Here is a 23,416-nt window from a genome sequence, read left to right as displayed (position 1 = left end):
ATAAAAAAAAAAAAGAGACCTCTAAAAGGGAACATTATCACCAGACCTATGTAAGCGTCAATATATACCTTGATATTGCAGAAAAAAGACCATATATTTTTATAACCGATTTACGAACTCTAAAAGGGCAAATTTGGCGATTTAAAAGCCTTTTAATTGTTCGCTGTCAGAGCAATGACCTTTCACCCGTGACGTTACAACGGGAAGCAATCCACTATTTTTTCAAACACATCACACACACAAGTCAAATCAGCTCTGTTATTTTCCGTTTTTTCGACTGTCGGTGTGTTGTCGGAGGGTGTAACAACACGATTAGGGACGGATTCAAGTTGACTTACGTTGAGAGTGCATCAATTAGCCCGCCATGCTAATCGATGCTAACATGCTATTTAGGCTAGCTGTATGTACATATTGTATCATCATGCCTCATTTGTAGCTATATTTACATCTAACCTTTCCCTCCACCCACATTTAATGCCAAACAAACACATACCAATCAACGGATTCAAGTTGCACCAGTGTCAAAAGATGCGAAAGTCCCTCGTTTGTTCTGCGCATTTTACCCACGATAGCAATGCTACGACAGAGATGTGTGGATATCCTGCGACACTCAAAGCAGATGCATTTCCAACGGTAAAGTCAACGAAATCACAAAAGTGAGTTTTGTTGATGTTATTGACTTATGTGCTAATCAGACATATTCGGTCAGGGCATGACTGCCAGCTAATCGATGCTAACATGCAGTTTCTTCTTCAATTTCGTTTTCGCTATCTGCCTCCACACTCCAACTATTCGTTTCAATACATGCGTAATCTGTTGAATCGCTTAAACCGCTGAAATCCCAGTCTGAATCTGAGCTAATGTCTCTATATCTTGCCGTTCTATCCGCCATGTTTGTTTGTATTGGCATCACTATGTCACTTCACAGGAAAATGGACGGGTGGATTTACAGATAGCGAAAATCAGGCACTTTAAAGCCTTTTTTCGGGATATTCCATGATGGGTAAGATTTTGGAAAAAACTTTGAAAAATAAAATAAGACACTGGGAACTGATTTTTACTGGTTTTAACCCTTCTGAAATTGTGATAATGTTCCCCTTTAAAGCCCCTTTGCAGAGTTACAGGTGCCCTTTAAAAATCCTAAAATAGCACCCCAGATGGAGCATAAATCCATTGGTCTGTGCCCCCCCCCCTGTGCGTGTGCGTGCTCACACTTGCAGGTGCCCGATGAGTTGTCCCACGGTGATCTCCTGGGCCACTCGGTGGTAAAGACTGTGGCTGTTGAGAACCATGCTCTCCAGGATGGCCAGGGACCGCTGCAGGATGGACACGTCCACCATGGGCTGGTTCACGTATCCTGCAATCTTTGCATAAAAAACATCACGCGTCGGTCGTTACTAGAAGAGCGACAGCATCCCGGTTCACTTCGTTATGGTAAAACTTTGTGTTTCAATGAGTTCCCGGCGGGCAGGCAAAAGCTGTCTTTGGTCTTACCGATCAAAAAGGCTTGTAAAACGCCACTGTGTAGGACGGGAAGCGACATGAAGGTGTCGGTTTCTTTCTCCTCTTGTAATCCACAGGACGTGTCAAAAAGTTTTTATGTAAATTAATCAAAAAACGTTTCGTTCTCAGAGTTCCCAGTGAACAGACAAGAGGCTATCTTTGTCGCACAAAGCCAAAGGCTTGGAAAATTCCACTGTGTACACCTCCAAAGACTGGGGATAGGTTGATTGGCAACACTAAATTGGCCCTAGTGTGTGAATGTGAGTGTGAATGTTGTTGGCCCTGCGATGAGGTGGAGAATTGTCCAGGGTGTACAACGCCTTCCGCTCCAATGCAGCTGAGATAAGCTATAGCGACCCCCCCGCGACCCCAAAAGGGCCAAGCGGTAGAAAAGGAATGGATGAACGGACGATGGGAAGGGGTGTTGTCTATTGTGATCCGAGACTTACACAAGCTCAATCCAAGACCAGCCTAAGCCTGAGGCATTTTTTTCTCTAATGTGACCAAAAACAATGTTTCTTTATGTAACCCCCCATTTCTTTAGAAACAGCTGTTGTTATATAAACAGGAAAAGTCCAAATAAAAAGAGGCGGCGTACAATCTTTCGCCAGAGCGTGGTGGAAGACTGTACAGAGAGTACAGTGGCCATGTCTCTCCTCAAAATTGAGCAAAATTTAATTCTGTGTCTGTTTATTTTCTTGCTTCTTGTCTTGTTTAATGGATGTCATCGTGGTTTGAACCTGACAGGAAGATTTTGTCTTGACCCGAGATCTTCAAAGCGGAGAGGAAGCAAGGCCTGACTCTCCTCCAGGCACCTTTTCTTTGAACTGTTTCGTAATCAAAGGCAATGGCTGTTTATGACCCCCAGCCCCTTAGAAACAGGTGTTGCCATGTAATCAGGGAAAGTCCAAATAAAAAAGAGGAGGCATACAATTTGTCAGAGAGTGGTGACACTGTATAATGGTACAAGTGTACGTGTTTCTACGAGCCAAATTTACTTCTGTCTTTGTTTAATTCCTTACTTCTGGTCTTGTTTAATAGAGGTCATCAGGGTTTGAACCTGACACACTACCCTCACGGGAACGTGCAAAATGTAGGGATCGGGCGAAAAAAAGTAGGGCGAGGGGCCACAGAACACTTTTTTCCGTTGAGAAAATCCCAGGAACATAGTTAGGCTTTTCACAAACACGCATTGACACCCCTGAAAGCGCTGGAGATAATCCGAGGGGGTTGCTAGGCAACGGCACCCACTCACTTCCGCCGTGTGGGAAGCAAGGGAGGTCGAAGTTAAATCGAAGCAGGCGAGGACTAGAAAGGCGACGTGTGTGCGGCGATGGGAGGCACCTGCTTGATGAAGGACAGCGAGATAAGATCCCAGGACACGATGCTGTGGTCCATCAGCTCCAGGAAGGCAGTCAGGGTGAACGCCAACATCTCCCCAAAGCTGGAGGAAGAAAGAAGACGACAGGCACATGATCAGTGGGACACGTACCTCCTTCCTCTCTAAGATGTTATTGCTTTTTTGCAATTTGTGCGTGCAGTTTGATACTCAACATCATGCTTTGTAGTCAGGATAGGATAGAATAGGGCTTTATTGTCATTACACAAGTACAACGAAACTTTGTTTTCAGCACAAACCCGTTTAAGATTAGACAAACAAACAGTGTAGAGGGTTACAGAACCGGAACACAGGTGGGTCGCCGTAAAAAATGGGGGAAAAAGGTAAAATACTGGGGAAGGATGAGTAAAAAATACAATCTAAACTGGGCTCCAAAGGGGGCCCAGTCTGGAGTGGGAAAAAAACCTCCATAGCAAAACACTTATACATATTACAACATACATCTCGAGATATCTAGGAACAGAGGGGAGGGTTGTGCGGGGTCATGGTGGCAGGCCGCAGCTCTCAGGCGCTGATCCTCCTTCCATCAACCCCTATAGGATTTGCGTCGAGAGCGTTGGATTGGGGGGCATGGGGTATGCATATGTGTGGCGTATATTTTTGTGGATGCATGTTTGTGTGTAAGCCTACAGTGTGTCTCTGTTCCGCGGTCTTGATGTTCGTGCAGTCGCTAGTCCAAAGTCAACAACAACAGATGTGTGTCAATGAGAGACAAGAAGGGAGTTTGTTGTGTCTTCGCCGCACTGTCCTTCGGGAGAGTCTCCAAGCCAGGGAAACAATCCAAGTTGGAATGTTTTGTATACGAGCGAAAATAAAATTTGCTTTTCACTCTAAATTGTCTATGACTGGTCCTCAAATTTATCCTGCGGGGCAGACAGTTCGATGTGATCCACAATCACAAGAGTGTCCACAGTTTTTCCCCCATCCTCCAATCATTTGTGGCAGCTTTGGGGTACTTTGAAGACTGCCAGCAAACTTCCAATTTGTCGACACGCCAGAGCAAGGCTTACTCCAATCAGCAGATGTCCTGCTGTCATAATTCCGAATAGGTAGATATCTTCACTAGATAAGGGAGAGGAATAGGGGAGCCTCCAACCTTGATGAGTGCCAGAGAGAAATTCGGCATCCAGATGAAAGAACAGTACCGGTATTTTTCAAAGGCAGTATAGTATTGATTTCAATCAATTAGTATTGTGGTACTTTGTCCGTATAACCTACATCCTACTAAATGCGAAGTCTGCAACAGAATAAAACATGTTTTGATTCAAAGGTAGCACTGCCGGGGAATGGCGTTAAAAGTCATGTTTGATGGTCTCACAGCTGCTATTCCCCATCCCATTAACCCGACCTCCTTCAGCTTTGCGTTCACGCTGGAAATTAATTTTTTGTTTTTCCCCCCGACGTTTTCGGAAGTTAATGTCACACGTTCACGCCATGTTTTGAACTTGCTAAGAGGGGAAAAAAAAAAACTTAAGCATAGAGTCTTGTATTTATAAAGGCTTAGTGGCCACATGCATGGACAACACCTTTTAGCTCTAATTTCCAAAATGATGTACACTACTGAATCAGGGTCTTATGGCCACGTATGTGGACACTTATACTGCCATCTGGTGGTGGCAGAAAAGTATAAAATACAATGGAATTTGGAAAAATAAAAATTAACATGTCACTAAACATGAAGTATATGTATGTGTTTACTTATGGACTAGGTACATAATATTAAAATTGTGTACATTACTGAATTGGGGTCTTATGGCCACTTATGTGCACACTTATACTGCCATCTGGTGGTGTCAAAAGAGTGTAACATACAATGGAATTTGGAGAAAAAAAAATTGTAAAAATAAGTATTAGCATGTCACTCAACATGAAGTACACGTTTGTGTACTTAAGGACTAAATACATCATATCAAAATTGTGTACGCTACTTAATAGGGGTCTTATGGCCACGTATGTGGACACTTATACTGCCATCTGGTGGTGTCAGAAGAGAATAACGTACAATGGAATTTGGGGGGGAAAAAGCGTAAAAATAAGAATTAGCTTGTCACTAAACATGAAGTACACGTGTATGTACTTATGGAGTAAGTACATCATATCAAAATTGTGTACACTACTGAATTGGGGTCTTATGGCCACGTATGTGGACACTTATACTGCCATCTGGTGGTGGCAGAAGAGTATAACATACAATGGAATTTGAAAAGAAAAAGTGTAAAAATAAGAATTAGCATGTCACTAAACAAGAAGTACACTTTTGTGTACTCATGAACTAACCATATCAAAAGATGATTTTTAGTTTTTATTCTAATTAAGGTCAAATGCGTTTCCAAGCCACATTTTCAAGCCTTGCGGCCAAAAGAAGGGCATTAATCCTACCTTGTCATTCATGAAGTGTCTTGGTGCAACGAGTTAGTCGTTACAAAAGGTGCTAACTTGACTGTTTATATACGTAAAGGACAACTCTACTTCTACCGACATTGTTTGGAAATACTTTATTCAGACATGTTATTTCTTGTTTTGCGTGTGCAGATTTAAGGTTCTTCCTGAACATACACTATATTGCCGAAAGTATTTGGCCACATAAGAACTTGAAGTGCCATCAAATTCCTGACCTATAGGGTTCAAGGTGATGTCGGTTCACCTTTTGCGGCTATTATAGCTTCAACTCTTCTGGGAATGGGCTGTCCACAACGTTGCGGAGTTTCACACTCATGACTGTGCACCAGTGCACAAAGCACGGCCCATAAAGACATGCAAGACAGAGTCTGGTATGGATCAACTTGACTGGCCTGCACAGAGTCCTGACCTCAACCCGATAGATCACCTTTTGGGTTGAATTGAGAGCCAGAGCTTCTCGATCAACATCAGTGTGACCTCACCAATGCGCTTTTGGAGGAATGGTGGAAAATTCCTATAAATACATTCCGCAACCTTGTGGACAGCCTTCCCAGAAGAGTTGAAGCTGTAATACTAATTGAACTCATGACCTACCGATCTCAGGGCGGATGCTCGAACCGCTAGGCTACTGAGTAGGACCTTTGAACGCTCCAGGATACCAAAACATTTTGGACAATTCTATGCACCCAACCTTGTGGGAACAGTAAGGAGCGGGCCCCCTTCCTCTTCCAACATGACTGTGCACCAGTGCACAAAGCACGGTCCCATAAAGACATGGATGACAGAGTCTGGTGTGGATCAACTTGACTGGCCTGCACAGAGTCCTGACCTGAACCCGATAGAACACCTTTTGGGATGAATTGAAAGTCAGGCCTTTTCGACCAAAATCTGTGTGTGACCTCACCAAGAATGGTGGAAAATTCCTATAAACACACTCCGCAACCTTGTGGACAGCCTTGATAGTGATACTTGTAGGAAATATACTTTATTTGTCGCCATGGAGGCGAGGATTAGTGATTTAGAAGTGGCTAAACACTGCAGAGTGTCTTAAAGCACCTCTTCCTGAGTGTTATGGCTTCACCTGTATCTTTACTTTTCAAGCCAAAACGCCTCCATTCTCCCTTTTCTGTCTACACACTGTGTCTGCTTGTAAGTACTCTGTGTGTGTGCACTGCCGAACATGCTCCTCTGCTCGTAAAACCAGCTATGTTTATGCGTTTCAGAGGCTGTATAGTACCGAAAATTATTCACCAATACTCCTTTCTTGTTGTTTGTGCGTAAAGCACTTTTGTGTTGCCTGTGTATAAAAAAAAGTGTTGCATAAATAAAGTCTGATTTGAGGAAAAAGTGCTCACTGTGTGCCACTCTCCACCAAGCGGGCCAGGGTTCCGATGCCCTCCATGTTGATGAACTCGGCGGCAAACGTGGGGTCTGCCGACAGCTTGGCCAGCTCCTTGAGAGCCTCCAAACGGGCGTCAATCCCGTGGGACTGGATTCGCTCCAGCAGCTGACGAGCAGCACGAGCCTGTAAGGCACAAGAGGAAGCCTTCAGTAAGTTGGAGACCCGACTGAAGGACTGAAATATCCTTAGAGACAGGTTGTACTGACTAAATACTACTTAGAGACTACAAACCCCGTTTCCATATGAGTTGGGAAATTGTGTTAGATGTACTGTAAATATAAACGGAATACAATGATTTGCAAATCCTTTTCAACCCAAATTCAATTGAATGCACTACAAAGACAAGATATTTGATGTTCAAACTCGTAAAGTTTTGGGGTTTTTTTTGCAAATAATAATTAACTTAGAATTTCATGGCTGCAACACGTGCCAAAGTAGTTGGGAAAGGGTATGTTCACCACTGTGTTACATCACCTTTTCTTTTAACAACACTCAATAAACGTTTGGGAACTGAGGAAACTAATTGTTGAAGCTTTGAAATTGGAATTCTTTCCCATTCTTGTTTTATGTAGAGCTTCAGTCGTTCAACAGTCCGGGGTCTTGTCATATTTTACGGTTCATAATGCGCCACATATTTTCCATGGGAGACAGGTCTGGACTGCAGGCGGGCCAGGAAAGTACCTGCACTCTTTTTTTTACAAAGCCACGCTGTTGTAACACGTGCTGAATGTGGCTTGGCATTGTCTTGCTGAAATAAGCAGGGGCGTCCATGAAAAAGATGGCGCCTAGATGGCAGCATATGTTGTTCCAAAACCTGTATGTACCTTTCAGCATTAATAGTGCCTTCACAGATGTGTAAGTTACCCAAGCCTTGGCCACTAATGCACCCCCATACCATCACAGATGCTGGCTTTTGAACTTTGCGTCGATAACAGTCTGGATGGTTCGCTTCCTCTTTGGTCCGGATGACACGATGTCGAATATTTCCAAAAACAATTTGAAATGTGGACTCGTCAGACCACAGAACACTTTTCCACTTTGCATCAGTCCATTTTAGATGATCTCGGGCCCAGAGAAGCCGGCGGCGTTTCTGGATGTTGTTGATAAATGGCTTTCGCTTTGCATAGTAGAGTTTTAACTTGCACTTACAGATGTAGCGACCAACTGTATTTAGTGACAGTGGTTTTCTGAAGTGTTCCTGAGCCCATGTGGTGATATCCTTTAGAGATTGATGTCGGTTTTTGATACAGTGCCATTTAAGGGATCAAAGGTCACGGTCATGCCGTTTACGTGGAGTGTTTTCTTCAGATTCTCTGAATCTTTTGATGATATTGTGGACCGTAGACGTTGAAATCCCTAAATTTCTTGCAATTGCACTTTGAGAAAAGTTGTTCTTAAACTGTTTGACTATTTGCTCACGCAGTTGTGGACAAAGGGGTGTACCTCGTCCCATCCTTTCTTGTGAAAGACTGAGCATTTTTTGGGAAGCTGTTTTTATACCCAATCATGGCACCCACCTGTTCCTAATTAGCCTGCACACCTGTGGGATGTTCACAAAAAGTGTTTATTGCCACCTTTCCCAACTTCTTTGTCATGTGTTGCTGGCATCACATTCTAAAGTTAATGATTATTTGCAAAAAAAACATCAAATTTGTTGTAGCATATTCAACTGGATATGGGTTGAAAAGGATTTGCAAATCATTGTATTCCATTTATATTTACATCTAACACAATTTCCCAACTCATATGTAAACGAGTTTGTAGTTGGACGGACTAAAATATCCTTATAGACTAGTTGGACTGACTGAAGATGACTTAGAGACTAGTTGGACCGACAAAATATTCTTTAGAGACAAGTTGGACTGACTATAGACTTCTTAGAGACCAGTTAGTTGACTAAAATATCCTTGGAGACTGGTTAGACTGATTGAAATATCCTTAGAGACTAGTTAGACTGACTAAAATATCCTAAGATGCTAGTTGGACTGACTAAAGACTCATTAGAGACTATTTGGACTGACTGAAATATCCTTAGAGACTGTTTGTACTGACTAAATACTACTTAGAGACTAGTTGGACCGACTAAAATATCTTAAGAGACTAGTTGGACTAACTAAAGATTACTCAGAGACCAGTGCGATGAGGTAGTGACTTGTCCAGGGTGTACACCTCCTTCTGCCCGATTGTAGCTGAGATAGGCACCATCGCCCCCCGCGACCCCAAAAGGAATAAGCGGTAGAAAATGGATGGATAGATGGATAGTTGAACTGACAAAAAATTCTGTAGACTAGTTGGATTGATTAAAGACTACTTAAAGATTAGTTGGACTGACTAAAATATCCTCAGAGACTAGTTGGACCAACTAAAATATCCTAAGAGACTAGTTAGACTGACAAAATATTCTCTAGAGACTAGTTGGACTGACTATACACTTCTTAGAGACCAGTTAGTTGACTAAAATATCCTTATAGACTGGTTAGACTGATTAAAATAACCTAAAAAACTAGTTGGACTGACTAAAGACGACATAGTCTAGTTGGATTGAATAAAGACTAGTTATACTGATAAAAATAACCTAAAAAACTAGTTGGACTGACTAAAGACGACAGAGTCTGGTTGGATTGAATAAAGACTACTTAGACACTAGTTGTACTGACAAAATATTATTTAGAGACTACTTAGACTGAGTATAGATTTCTTATAGATCAGTTAGTTGACTAAAATACCCTTAGAGACTAGTTATACTGAATAAAATAACCTAAAAAACTAGTTGGACTGACTAAAGACGACAGAGTCTAGTTGGATTGAATAAAGACTACTTAGAGACTAGTTGGACTGAAAAGATATTATTTAGAGACTAGTTAGACTGACATTAGACTTCTTAGAGATCAGTTAGTTGACTAAAATACCCTTAGAGACTAGTTGGACTGACTAAAATAACCTAAGAGACTAGTTGGACTGACTAAAGACTCCTAGAGACTAATTGGACTGACTAAAATATCCTTGTAGAGTGGTTTGACTGACTAAAGACTACTTAGAGACTAGTTGGGCCGATTAAAATATCCTAAGAGACTAGTTATACTGACTAAAATAACCTAAGAAACTAGTTGGACTGACTAAAGATGACATAGAGTCTAGTTGGATTGAATAAATATAATTTAGACTAGTTGGACTGACAAAATATTATTTAGAGACTAGTTGGACTGACTATAGACTTCTCAGAGATCAGTTAGTTGACTAAAATACCTTTAGAGACTAGTCGGACTGACTGAAATATCCTTAGAGACTACTTAGACCGACTAAAATATCCTAAGAGACTAGTTGGACTGACTAAAATATCCTAAGAGACTATTTGTCCGGACTAAAGATTACTTAGAAACTAGTTGTACTGACAAAATGTTATTTAGACTCTAGTTAGACAGACTATAGACTTCTTAGAGATCAGTTAGTTGACTAAACTATCCTTAGAGACTAGTTACTAGTTATACTGACCAAAATAACCTAAGAAACTAGTTGGACTGACTAAAGATGATATAGAGTCTAGTTGGATTGAATAAATATAATTTAGACCAGTTGGACCGACAAAATAGTATTTAGAGACTAGTTCGACTGACTATAGACTTCTTAGAGATCAGTTAGTTGACTAAAATACCCTTAGAGACTAGTTCGACTGACTGAAATATCCTTAGAGACTGGTTAGATTGACTAAAGACTCCTTAGAGACTAGTTGGACTGACTAAAATATCTTTACAGAGTGGTTGGACTGACTAAAGACTCCTTAGAGACTAGTTGGACTGACTGAAATATCCTTAGAGACTGGTTGGATTGACTAAAGACTCCTTAGAGACTAGTTGGACTGACTAAAATATCCTTAGAGACTGGTTGGATTGACTAAAGACTCCTTAGAGACTAGTTGGACTGACTAAAATATCCTTACAGAGTGGTTTGACTGACTAAAGACTACTTAGAGACTAGTTGGACAGACTAAAGATTACTTAGAGACTAGTTGGACTGACAAAATATTCTTAAGAGACTAGTTGGACTGACTATAGACTTCTTAGAGATCAGTTAGTTGACTAAAATGTCCTTAGAGACTAGTTGGACTGACTGAAATATCCTTAGAGATTGGTTGGATTGACTAAAGACTCCTTAGAGACTAATTGAACCGACTAAAATATCCTTACAGAGTGGTTTGACTGACTAAAAACTACTTAGAGACTAGTTGGGCCAATTAAAATATCCTAAGAGACTAGTTGGACAAACTAAAGATTACTTAGAGACTAGTTGGACTGACAAAATATTCCTAGGGGCTAGTTTGAAAGACTATAGACTTCTTAGAAACTGGCTAGACTGACTAAAATATCTTAGAGACTAATCGGACTGACTAAAATATCCTAGGATACTAGTTGGACTGACTAAAGACTTATTAGAGACTGGATGGACCGACTGAAATATCTTAACGACTGGTTGGACTGACTAAAGATTACTTAGAGACTAGTTGGACTGACAAAATATTTTTAGAGACTTGTTGGACTGACTATAGACTTCTTAGAGAGCAGTTAGTTGACTAAAATATCCTTATAGACTAGTTAGACTGACTAAAATATCCTAAGAGACTAGTTGGACTGACAAAAATATCCTAAGAGACTATTTGTCCTGACTAAAGATTACTTAGAAACTAGTTGTACTGACAAAATATTATTTAGAGACTACTTAGACTGAGTATAGATTTCTTATAGATCAGTTAGTTGACTAAAATACCCTTGGAGACTAGTTATACTGACTAAAATAACCTAAAAAACTAGTTGGACTGACTAAAGACAACAGAGTCTAGTTGGATTGAATAAAGACTACTTACAGACTAGTTGGACTGACAAAATATTATTAAGAGATTAGTTAGACTGACATTAGACTTCTTAGAGATCAGTTAGTTGACTAAAATACCCATAGACACTAGTTGGACTGACTGAAATATCCTTAGAGACTAGTTGGACTGACTAAAGACTCCTTAGAGACTAATTGGACCGACTAAAATATTGTTACAGAGTGGTTTGACTGACTAAAGACTACTTAGAGACTAGTTGGGCCGATTAAAATATCCTAAGAGACTGGTTGGACAAACTAAAGATTACTTAGAGACTAGTTGGAAAGACTATAGACTTCTTAGAGACTGGCTAGACTGACTAAAATATCTTAGAGACTAATTGGACTGACTAAAATATCCTAGGATACTAGTTGGACTGACTAAAGACTTTTTAGAGACTGGTTGAACTGACTGAAATATCCTTAACGACTGGTTGGACTGACTAAAGATTACTTAGAGACTAGTTGGACTGACAAAATATTTTTTAGGGACTTGGACTGATTAAAGACTTCTTAGCGACCAGTTAGTTGACTAAAATATCCTTAGAAACTAGTTAGACTGACTAAAATATCCTAAGTGACTAGTTGGACGGACTAAAAACGACTTAGAGTCTAGTTGGATTGAATAAATATTATTTAGGCTAGTTGGACTGACTAAAGACTACATAGAGACTAGCTGGACTGACAAAATATTATTTAGAGACTAGTTGGACTGACTATAGACTTCTTAGAGATCAGTTAGTTTGACCAAAATATCCTTAGAGACTAGTTGGACTTTTTTTTTTTTTTTTAATTTTACAAAATGAAAGTAGTTACAAAAAAACACAATGACAAAATTAATGAAAAAAATATATGTTTTTACTATAATTAATCATGTGTTATAAGTACTTCTGATTCAAATGATGAATAACAAATTGAATACATGACTGTGACTTTAATTAATGCTGAGGGCAAAAAAAATACTAATAAAATAAACGTGTTTAGTTTTTGTCCGATAACCGTACAAGAAAAATCATGTAATAGAAAATGAAGTATTTTGACTTACAGGAGAAATGGCTAAGCGAAGGATGGTCCCGTTCTTGATGTCCCCGCGGCTCTGAAAGAAGATGCACATGTTCAGCATTCACGTACACGAACTCACAAACGCAAGGCCGACAAATCTTTGTCTGAACCACAGCTCCACAGTGTCGGCGGCACTCACACAGCACCCGACCAGACATACATACATTTATATATGTATACATATATGTATACATATACATATATATATATATATATATATATATATATATATATATATATATATATATATATATATATATATATATATATATATATATACATATATATATACATATATATATATATAAATATATATATACATATATATATATAAATATATATATATATATATATATAAATATATATATACATATATATATATAAATATATATATACATATATGTATATATATATATATACACATATATATATATATATACACATATATATATATATATACACATATATATATATATATACACATATATATATATATATACACATATATATATATATATACACATATATATATATATATACACATATATATATATATATACACATATATATATATATATACACATATATATATATATATACATATATATATATATATACACATATATATATATATATATATATATATATATATATATATATATATATATATATATATATATATATATATATATATATATATATATATATATTCTAATTTGAGTGTGTGATGACAGAATGAGGGAGTACAGGACGCAGCTCACCTGTTCAGTGATATAAAGCTGAGGACCGTCAGCATATCGCAGAGCAAACTGTTCTGCGCCCGACAAAGACCACCTGAAGATTGTGGACATAAACTCTTGATTAAAATGGCATTCATGTCATTTCCACCATTGCTGCAGCACCATCACAAAAAGGTAACTAAAAGCCAGAGTGCTTTGTGTGTACCAGTGAGAAACCTGCGAGACGGCCAAGGATACATTGACTAGTAATAGCGTGCACACTGCAGGGAGGAGGACGCAGGTGTTTCGAAAGGTAGACGTGCAAGGTACGAAAACGTCGGCAAACAAGTCACAGTTAAAGTACGTTTAGGGTACATAAGGGTGGTTTAGGATGAAATAAAACTAGTAAAAGTTGTGTAAAGTTCGTACTTATATCTGTCAGTAGACTAGCTATAAAAGCGCTAAAAACTACCGGTGTAGTGAGCTTACATTAATCACCCAAGGAATTTAAGTTATTAGATTTCCGGTTGGATGTTTTTCACCAGGACACATTTCCAGTAGAGATATTATCGGCTGATAAATGCTTTAAAATGTAATATCGGAAATTATCGGTATCGGTTTCAAAAATTTAAATTGTTGTTGAGTGTGTTGTTGCCGGTGCTGTAGCCGTGGCTAACAAGCCAGCCCCCTCGGTGACTGACTAACGACATGTTTTGGGATTATTTTAAAGTGCGTCCGACGGATTAAAAAACTGGCAATTTGCAATGACTGCAAAAAGTTGGTTATGCGAGGAGAAACCGAGACGTCTTCCTTTAATACGAGCAATTTTCTCTCCCACTGTAGAGATTTACGATAATATAGGCCTGCCGATGTTATCGGCCGATAAATGCTTTAAAATGTAATATCGGAAATTATCGATATCTGTTTCAAAAGGTAAAATTGTTGTTGAAAGTGTTGTTGCCGGTGCTGTAGCCGTTGCTAACAAGCGAGCTTGCTCGGTGACTGACTAACGACATGTTTTGGGATTATTTTAAGGTGCGTCCGACGGATAAAAAACTGGCAATTTGCAATGACTGCAAAAAGTTGGTTATGTGAGGAGAAACCAAGACGTCTTCCTTTAAAACGACCAATGTTCTCTCCCACTGTAGAGATGTCCGATAATATTGGCCTGCGGGTATTATCGGCAGATAAATGCTTTAAAATGTAATATCGGAAATTATCGGTACCGGTTTCAAAAAGTAAAATTGTTGTTGAAAGTGTTGTTGCCGGTGCTATAGCCGTGGCTAACAAGCCAGCTCACTCTGTGACTGACTAACGACATGTTTTGGGATTCTTTTAAAGTGCGTCTGACGGATACAAAACTGGCAATTTGTAATGACTGCAAAAAGTTGGTTATGCGAGGCGAAACCGAGACGTCTTCCTTTAACACGAGCAATTTTCTCTCCCACTGTAGAGATTTCCGATAATATAGGCCGATAAATGCTTTAAAATGTAATATCGGAAATTATCGATATTGGTTTGAAAAAGTAAAATTGTTGTTGAGTGTGTTGTTGCCGGTGCTGTAGCCGTGGCTAACAAGCCAGCTTGCTCGGTGACTGACTAACGACATGTTTTGGGATTAATTTAAAGTGCGAACAACGGATGAAAAACTGGCAATTTGCAATAACTGCAAAAAGTTGGTTATGCGAGGGGAAACCAAGACGTCTTCCTTTAAAACGACCAATTTTCTCTCCCACTGTAGAGATTTCCGATAATATAGGCCTGCCGATATTATCGGCCGATAAATGCTTTAAAATGTAATATCGGAAATTATCGGTATCGGTTTCAAAAAGTAAAATTGTTGTTGAGTGTGTTGTTGCCGGTGCTGTAGCCGTGGCTAACAAGCCAGCTCGCTCGGTGATTGACTAACGACATGTTTTGGGATTATTTTAAAGTGCGTCCGACGGATAAAAAACTGGCAATTTGCAATGACTGCAAATAGTTGGTTATGCGAAAAGAAACCGAGACGTCTTCCTTTAACATGAGCAATTTTCTCTCCCAATGTAGAGATTTCCGATAATATAGGCCGATAAATGCTTTAAAATGTAATATCGGAAATTATCGGTATCGGTTTCAAAAAGTAAAATTGTTGCTGAGTGTGTTGTTGCCGGTGCTGTAGCCGTGGCTGACAAGCCAGGTTGCTCGGTGACTGACTAACGACATGTTTTGGGATTATTTTAAAGTGCGAACAACGGATAAAAAACTGGCAATTTGTAATGACTGCAAAAAGTTGGTTATGCGAGGAGAAACCAAGACGTCTTCCTTTAAAACGACCAATTTTCTCTGCCACTGTAGAGATTTACGATGATATCGGCCTGCCGGTATTATCGGCAGATAAATCCCTTAAAATGTAATATCGGATATTATTGGCATCGCTTTCAAAAAGTAAAATTGTTGTTGAGTGTGTTGTTGCCGGTGCTGTAGCCATGGCTAACAAGCCAGCTCACTCGTGACTGACTAACGACAAATTTTGGGATTATTTTAAAGTGCGTCCAAAGGATAAAAAACTGGCAATTTGCAATGACTGCAAATAGTTGGTTCTGCGAGGAGGAACCAAGACGTCTTCCTTTAACACGAGCAATTTTCTTTCCCATTGTAGATATGTCCGATAATACAGGCCTGCCGGTATTATCGGCAGATAAATCCTTTAAAATGTAATATCGGATATTATTGGCATCGCTTTCAAAAAGTAAAATTGTTGTTGAGTGTGTTGTTGCCGGTGCTGTAGCCGTGGCTAACAAGCCAGCTCGCTAAATAACTGACTAACGACATTGTTTGGGATTATTTTAAAGTGCGTCCGACGGATAAAAAACTGGCAATTTGCAATAACTGCAAACATTTGGTTATGACAGGAGAAACCGAGACGTCTTCCTTTAATAAGAGCAATTTTCTCTCCCACCTCTTCAAGAATTATAAGGAGGTACGCGACGAATACAAGCGGAAGATGGAAAAGCCCGCGAAAGCCTGGAAAAAAATGGGTTTCAAAAAAATACTTTTTGTTTTTTTCACTGAATTCTTTCAATTTGGACAGAAAAAAATGCATATTTTTTTTTAACTTTAATATTATCTGACCATGCCAAGTATATTATTACGTACTGTATTGCAAATGCATTTATTGTATGACCAAAATAAACTTATTTCATTCATTCATCCATTTTCGTGATATAAAAGCAAATTTTTGCCTGTTACCTTTATTTATTTTTTATTTAAGGCAAATTAAACATAAAAAAATCTAATAATGAAATGCATATGCATTTTGATTATTCATGATTAATCACAGGTTATTACCTGCATGCATAATGTAGATTTATTTTTTAAAAAGCAGCTATTACTGCTATGTCGCTAATATCTACAAAATAAGTTGTTAAAACAGCAAAACCAAGCCCCCCAAAAAAGGCAATGGTTAAAAATACTGAAAAATCCCTAAAGAGAAAAATAAATTAAATGGCGTGAATTTGCTGGTGGCAAGTACAAACCCCGTTTCCATATTAGTTGGGAAATTGTGTTAGATGTAAATATAAACGCAATACAATGATTTGCAAATCCTTTTCAACCCATATTCAGTTGAATATGCTACAAAGACAACATATTTGATGTTCAAACTGATAAGCATTCTTTTTTTTGCAAATAATCATTAACTTTAGAATTTGATGCCAGCAACACATGACAAAGAAGTTGGGACAGGTGGCAATAAATACTGATAAAGTTGAAGAATGCTCGTCAAACACTTATTTGGAACATCCCGCAGGTGTGCAGGCTAATTGGGAACAGGTGGGTACCATGATTGGGTATAAAAATAGCTTCCCAAAAAAAATGCTCAGTCTTTCACAAGAAAGGATGGGGCGAGGTACACCCCTTTGTCCACAACTGCGTGAGCAAATAGTCCAACAGTTTAAGAACAACGTTTCTCAAAGTGCAATTGCAAGAAATTTAGGGAATTCAACATCTACGGTCCATAATATCATCAAAAGGTTCAGAAAATCTGGAGAAATCACTCCACGTAAGCGGCATGGCCGGAAATTGAATGACCGTGACCTTCGATCCTTCAGACGGCACTGCATCAAAAACCGACATCAATCTCTAAAGGATATCACCACATGGGCTCAGGAACACTTCAGTAAACCACTGTCACTAAATACGGTTTGTTGCTACATCTGTAAGTGCAAGTTAAATCTCTACTATGCAAAGGGAAAGCCATTTATCAACAACATCCGGAAGCGCCGCCGGCTTCTCTGGGCCCGAGATCATCTAAGATGGACTGATTCAAGGTGAAAAAGTGTCCACATTTCAAATAGTTTTTGGAAATATTCTACATCGTGTCATCCGGACCAAAGGGGAAGCGAACCATCCAGACTGTTATCGACGCAAAGTTTAAAAGCCAGCATCTGTGATGGTATGGGGGTGCATTAGTGCCCAAGGCATGGGTAACTTACACATCTGTGAAGGCACCATTAATGCTGAAAGGTACATACAGGTTTTGGAACAACATATGCTGCCATCTAGGCGCCGTCTTTTTCATGGACGCCCCTGCTTATTTCAGCAAGACAATGCCAAGCCACATTCAGCACGTGTTACAACAGCGTGGCTTCGTAAAAAAAGAGTGCAGGTACTTTCCTGGCCCGCCTGCAGTCCAGACCTGTCTCCCATGGAAAATGTGTGGCGCATTATGAAGCGTAAAATACGACAGCGGAGACCCCGGACTGTTGAACGACTGAAGCTCTACATAAAACAAGAATGGGAAAGAATTCCACTTTCAAAGCTTCAACAATTAGTTTCCTCAGTTCCCAAACGTTTATTGAGTGTTGTTAAAAGAAAAGGTGATGTAACACAGTGGTGAACATGCCCTTTCCCAACTACTTTGGCACGTGTTGCAGTCATGAAATTCTAAGTTAATAATTATTTGCAAAAAAATTATAAAGTTTATGAGTTTGAACGTAAAATATGTTGTCTTTGTAGCATATTCAATAGTATATAGGTTGAAAAGGATTCGCAAATCATTGTATTCCGTTTATATTTACATGCTGAAAGGTACATACAGGTTTTGGAACAACATATGCTGCCATCTGAGCACCGTCTTTTTCATGGACGCCCCTACTTATTTCAGCAAGACAATGCCAAGCCACCACATTCAGCACGTGTTACAACAGCGTGGCTTCGTAAAAAAAAGAGTGTGGGTATTTTCCTGGCCCGCCTGCAGTCCAGACCTGTCTCACATCGAAAATGTGTGGTGCATTATGAAGCGTAAAATACGACAGCGGAGACCCCGGACTGTTGAACAACTGAAACTCTACATAAAACAAGAATGGGAAAGAATTCCACTTTCAAAGCTTCAACAATTAGTTTCCTCAGTTCCCAAACGTTTATTGAGTGTTGTTAAAAGAAAAGGTGATGTAACACAGTGGTGAACATGCCCTTTCCCAACTACTTTGGCACGTGTTGCAGCCATGAAATTCTAAGTTAATAATTATTTGCAAAAAAATAATAAAGTTTATGAGTTTGAACGTCAAATATCTTGTCTTTGTAGCATATTCAACTGAATATGGGTTGAAAAGGATTCGCAAATCATTGCATTTCATTTATATTTACATCCAAAACAATTTCCCAACTCATATGGAAACGGGGTTTGTACAAAATATGTTGCTAAAACAGCAACACCAACTCCCCCAAAAAACTGCAATGGTTAAAAATATTTAAACATCCTTTAAAGAAAGGCAATTTAAATGGCGTGAATTCGCTGGTGGCATGTATCTTTAAAATCGTGTCGCCAGCCTTCCCCCGTTTTACCAACTAAACACAAGTATCAGTGTCATCATTAGACGACCGACAACAGAATAAGTACGTTACAAAACGGCGAGGAGACTTACCCGTCACACACTTCTCGAATGATTGACGCCAACGGCCTTTTCTGCAAAGAGGAGGCGAAAAGTGTTCAAAGAAAAGACATTTTCACTTTTAATGTTGAAACACGTCGGTGGTATGAACGTGAATACTTTTAACACATTACTAGCCTATTTTTCGGACTTTAAGGTGCACTTAAAATCCTTTTTTATTAGTCAAAACTGGACAGAGCACCTTATAACTCGGTGCGCCTAATGTACGGCATGATTCTGGTTGTGCTTACCAACCTCGAAGCTATTTTTATTTGCTACATGGTGTAATAAGTGTGACCAGGAGATGGCAGTCACACATAAGAGAAAACGTTTGTTAAATACATGACAAGTTCTTCCTAGAGATGTCCGCTAATGGCTTTTTTTGCCCATATCCCGATATTGTCCAACTCTTAATTACTGATTCCGATATCAACCAAAGCCAGATTAATTATTGAAGTCACAAAGTGCAATATTTTTTTTAACATGCTTCAAAACAGCAGCTTGAAATTTGGGACGTGCTCTCCCTGAGAGAGCATGAGGAGGTTGAGGTGGGAGTATATTGAAGCGTCCCTTAAGAGTTAGTGCTGCAAGGGGTTCTGGGCATTTGTTCTGTTGTGCTATGTTGTGTTACGGTGCGGATGTTCTCCCAAATGAAGAGTTTTAGGTCGGCATATATTGCAGCGTCCCGGAAGAGGTAGTGCTGCAAGGGGTTCTGGGTATTTGTTCCGTGTTTGTATTGTGTTACGGTGCAGATGTTCTCCCGAATGAGGAGGTTGAGGTGGGTGTGTATTATAGCATCCCGGAAGAGTTAGTGCTGCAAGGGATTCTGGGTATTTGTTCTGTGTTACGGTGAAAATGTTCTCCCGTATGAGGTTGAGGTGGGCGATGTTGTAGGGTCCCGGAAGAGGTAGTGCTGCAAGGGATTCTGGGTATTTGTTCTTTGTTTGTGTTGTGTTATGGTGCAGATGTTCTCCCGAATGAGGAGGTTGAGGTGGGTGTGTATTATGGCGTCCCGGAAGAGTTAGTGCTGCAAGGGATTCTGGGTATTTGTCCCGTGTTACGGTGAAGATGTTCTCCCGTATGAGGAGGTTGAGGTGGGCGGTGTTGTAGGGTCCCGGAAAAGGTAGTGCTGCAAGGAGTTCTGGGTATTTGTTCTGTTGTGTTTATGTTGTGTCACGGTGCGGATGATCTCCCGTACGAGGACGTTGAGGTGGGTGTGTATTGTAGCGTCCCGGAAGAGGTAGTGCTGCAAGGGGGTCTGGGTATTTGTTCTGTTGTGTTTATGTTGTGTTACGGTGCAGATGTTCTCCCGAATGAGGAGGTTGAGGTGGGTGTGTATTATAGCGTCCCGGAAGAGTTAGTGCTGCAAGGGATTCTGGGTATTTGTTCTGTGTTACGGTGAAAATGTTCTCCCGTATGAGGAGGTTGAGGTGGGCGGTGCTGTAGGGTCCCGGAAGAGGTAGTGCTGCAAGGGGTTCTTGGTATTTGTTCCGTGTTTGTGTTGTGTTACGGTGCAGATGTTCTCCCGAATGAGGAGGTTGAGGTGGGTGTGTATTATAGCGTCCCGGAAGAGTTAGTGCTGCAAGGGGTTCTGGGTATTTGTTCTGTGTTACGGTGAAAATGTTCTCCCATATGAGGAAGTTGAGGTTGGCGGTGTTGTAGGGTTCCGGAAGAGGTAGTGCTGCAAGCGGGTCTGGGTATTTGTTCTGTTGTGTTCATATTGTGTCACGGTGCGGATGATCTCCCGTATAAGGACGTTGAGGTGGGTGTCTATTGTAGCGTCCCGGAACAGGTAGTGCTGCAAGGGTTCTGGGTATTTGTTCCGTGTTACGGTGAAGAAGTTCTCCCGTATGAGGAGGTTGAGATGGACGGTGTTGTAGCGTCCCGGAAAAGTTAGTGCTGCAAGGGATTCTGGGTATTTGTTCTGTTGTGTTACGGTGCAGATGTTCTCCCGAATGAGAAGGTTGAGGTGGGTGTGTATTGTAGCGTCCCTGAAGAGGTAGTGCTGCAAGGGATTCTGGGTATTTGTTCCGTGTTACGGTGAAGATGTTCTCCCGTATGAGGAGGTTGAGGTGGGCGGTGTTGTAGGGTCCCGGAAAAGGTAGTGCTGCAAGGGGTTCTGGGTATTTGTTCTGTTGTGTTTATGTTGTGTTACGGTGCAGATGTTCTCCCGAATGAGGAGGTTGAGGTGGGTGTGTATTGTTGCGTCCCTGAAGAGGTAGTGCTGCAAGGGCTTCTGGGTACTTGTTCCGTGTTACGGTGAAGATGTTCTCCCGTATGAGGAGGTTGAGGTGGGCGGTGTTGTAGGGTCCCGGAAAAGGAAGTGCTGCAAGGGGTTCTGGGTATTTGTTATGTTGTGTTACGGTGCAGATGGTCTCCCGAATGAGGAGGTTGAGGTGAGTGTGTATTAAAGCGTCCCTGAAGAGGTAGTGCTGCAAGGGGGTGTGGGTATTTGTCCCGTGTTACGGTGAAGTTGTTCTCCCGTATGAGGAGGTTGAGGTGGGTGTGTATTGTAGCGTCCCTGAAGAGGTAGTGCTGCAAGGGGTTCTGGGTATTTGTCCCGTGTTACGGTGAAGATGTTCTCCCGTATGAGGAGGTTGAGGTGGACGGTGTTGTAGCGTCCCGGAAAAAGTAGTGCTGCAAGGGATTCTGGGTATTTGTTCTGTTGGGTTTATGTTGTGTTACGGTGCGGATGTTCTGCCGAATGAGAAGGTTGAGGTGGGTGTATATTGTAGCGTCCCGGAAGAGTTAGTGCTGCAAGGGGTTCTGGATATTTGTTCTGTTATGTTTATGTAGTGTTACGGTGCGTATGTTCCCCCGAATGAGGAGTTTGAGGTGGGTGTATATTGGAGTTTGCACATGCCACTTAAAAGGGGGAACACACTTATTTTAAATTGTGTCTATAATCAACAATCCCCATATGTCATACTTGCCAACCCTCCCGATTTTCACTACTAGACTAGCGAATTTCAGTGCTCCTTCCGACAATCTCACGGGGCAACCATTTTCCCGTATTTCTCCTGATTTCCACCCGGACAACAATATTGGGGGCGTGCCTTAAAGACACTGCTTTTAACGTCCTATACAACATGTCGTCACGTCCGCTTTTCCTCCGAACAAACAGCGTGTCAGCCCAGTCACGTTACACATGCGTCTTTAACAGACACTCATAAATGAATGCTAGGCATACTTGGTCAACAGCAATACAGGTCACACTGAGGGTGGCCGTATAAACAACTTTAACACTGTTACAAATATGCGCCACACTGTGAACCCACACATAACAAGAATGACAAACACATTTCGGGAGAACATCCGCACCGTAACACAACATAAACACAACCGAACAAACACCCGGAACCCCTTGCAGCACTAACTCTTCCAGAACGCTACAATATACACCCACCTCAACCTCCTCATTCGGGAGAACATCCACACTGAAACACAACATTAATACAACAGAGCAAATACCCAGAAGCCCTTGCAGCACTAACTCTTCCGGGACACTACAATATATACCCCACCAACCCTGCCCACCTCAACCTCTCCCCCCCACTCTACCCTCCCCATCTCACGAATTCGGAGGTTTCAAAGTCGGCAATTATGACATTTCTTCTTCTTTGTTTACGCTAAGTCGTAAAGTACGGCAAGTAAGAGGCAGCTAACTATGCAGCTAATGTGTGGATACTATTGCGCCCAAAAAGCAATATTCATCGTACTTGATAGGGGTCAGGAGTAGAGATGTCTGATAATATCGGACTGCTGATATGATCGACCAATAAATGCTTTAAAATGTGATATCGTAAATTATCGGCATCGGTTTCAAAATGTTAAATTTATGACTGTTTAAAACGCCGCTGTATGGAGTGGTACACGGACGTAGGGAGAAGTACAGAGCGCTAATAAACCATAAAGGCACTGCCTTTGCGTGCCGGCCCAATCACATAATATCTACGGCTTTTCACACACACAAGTGAATGCAAGGCATACTTGGTCAACAGCCATACAGGTCACAATGAGGGTAGTCGTATAAACAACTTTAACACTGTTACAAATATGCGCCACACTGTCAACCCACACCAAAACAAGAATGACATACAGATTTCGAGAGAACATCCGCACCGTAACAGAACAGTACCCAGAACCCCTTGCAGCACTA

At 40.5% G+C, this 23,416-nt stretch overlaps 1 protein-coding gene across 6 annotated transcripts in view; it reads right to left on the bottom strand.

Annotated features, from left to right (window-relative positions):
• Positions 1-23,416, bottom strand: part of elmo2 (engulfment and cell motility 2) — an 87,014-nt gene that overhangs the window by 41,707 nt on the left and 21,891 nt on the right. For 4 of the 6 annotated variants that reach the window (XM_061922574.1, XM_061922572.1, XM_061922576.1 and 1 more), the window contains exons 4-9: positions 19,252-19,292; positions 13,391-13,463; positions 12,613-12,663; positions 6,658-6,827; positions 2,848-2,947; positions 1,213-1,364 (exon numbers count right to left, since the gene is read on the bottom strand). In XM_061922574.1, the coding sequence (XP_061778558.1) occupies positions 1,213-1,364; positions 2,848-2,947; positions 6,658-6,827; positions 12,613-12,663; positions 13,391-13,463; positions 19,252-19,292 (587 nt within the window). The remainder of the gene's footprint in view (positions 1-1,212; positions 1,365-2,847; positions 2,948-6,657; positions 6,828-12,612; positions 12,664-13,390; positions 13,464-19,251; positions 19,293-23,416) is intronic. The other 2 variants (XM_061922575.1, XM_061922577.1) reach the window with 1 other exon arrangement.

The sequence above is a fragment of the Nerophis ophidion genome, linkage group LG16 (assembly GCF_033978795.1).
Source record: "Nerophis ophidion isolate RoL-2023_Sa linkage group LG16, RoL_Noph_v1.0, whole genome shotgun sequence".
NCBI lineage: Eukaryota > Metazoa > Chordata > Actinopteri > Syngnathiformes > Syngnathidae > Nerophis > Nerophis ophidion.
The sequence above is the reverse complement of the archived record's forward strand: the minus strand, read 5'-3'. Positions and strand labels throughout refer to the sequence as shown.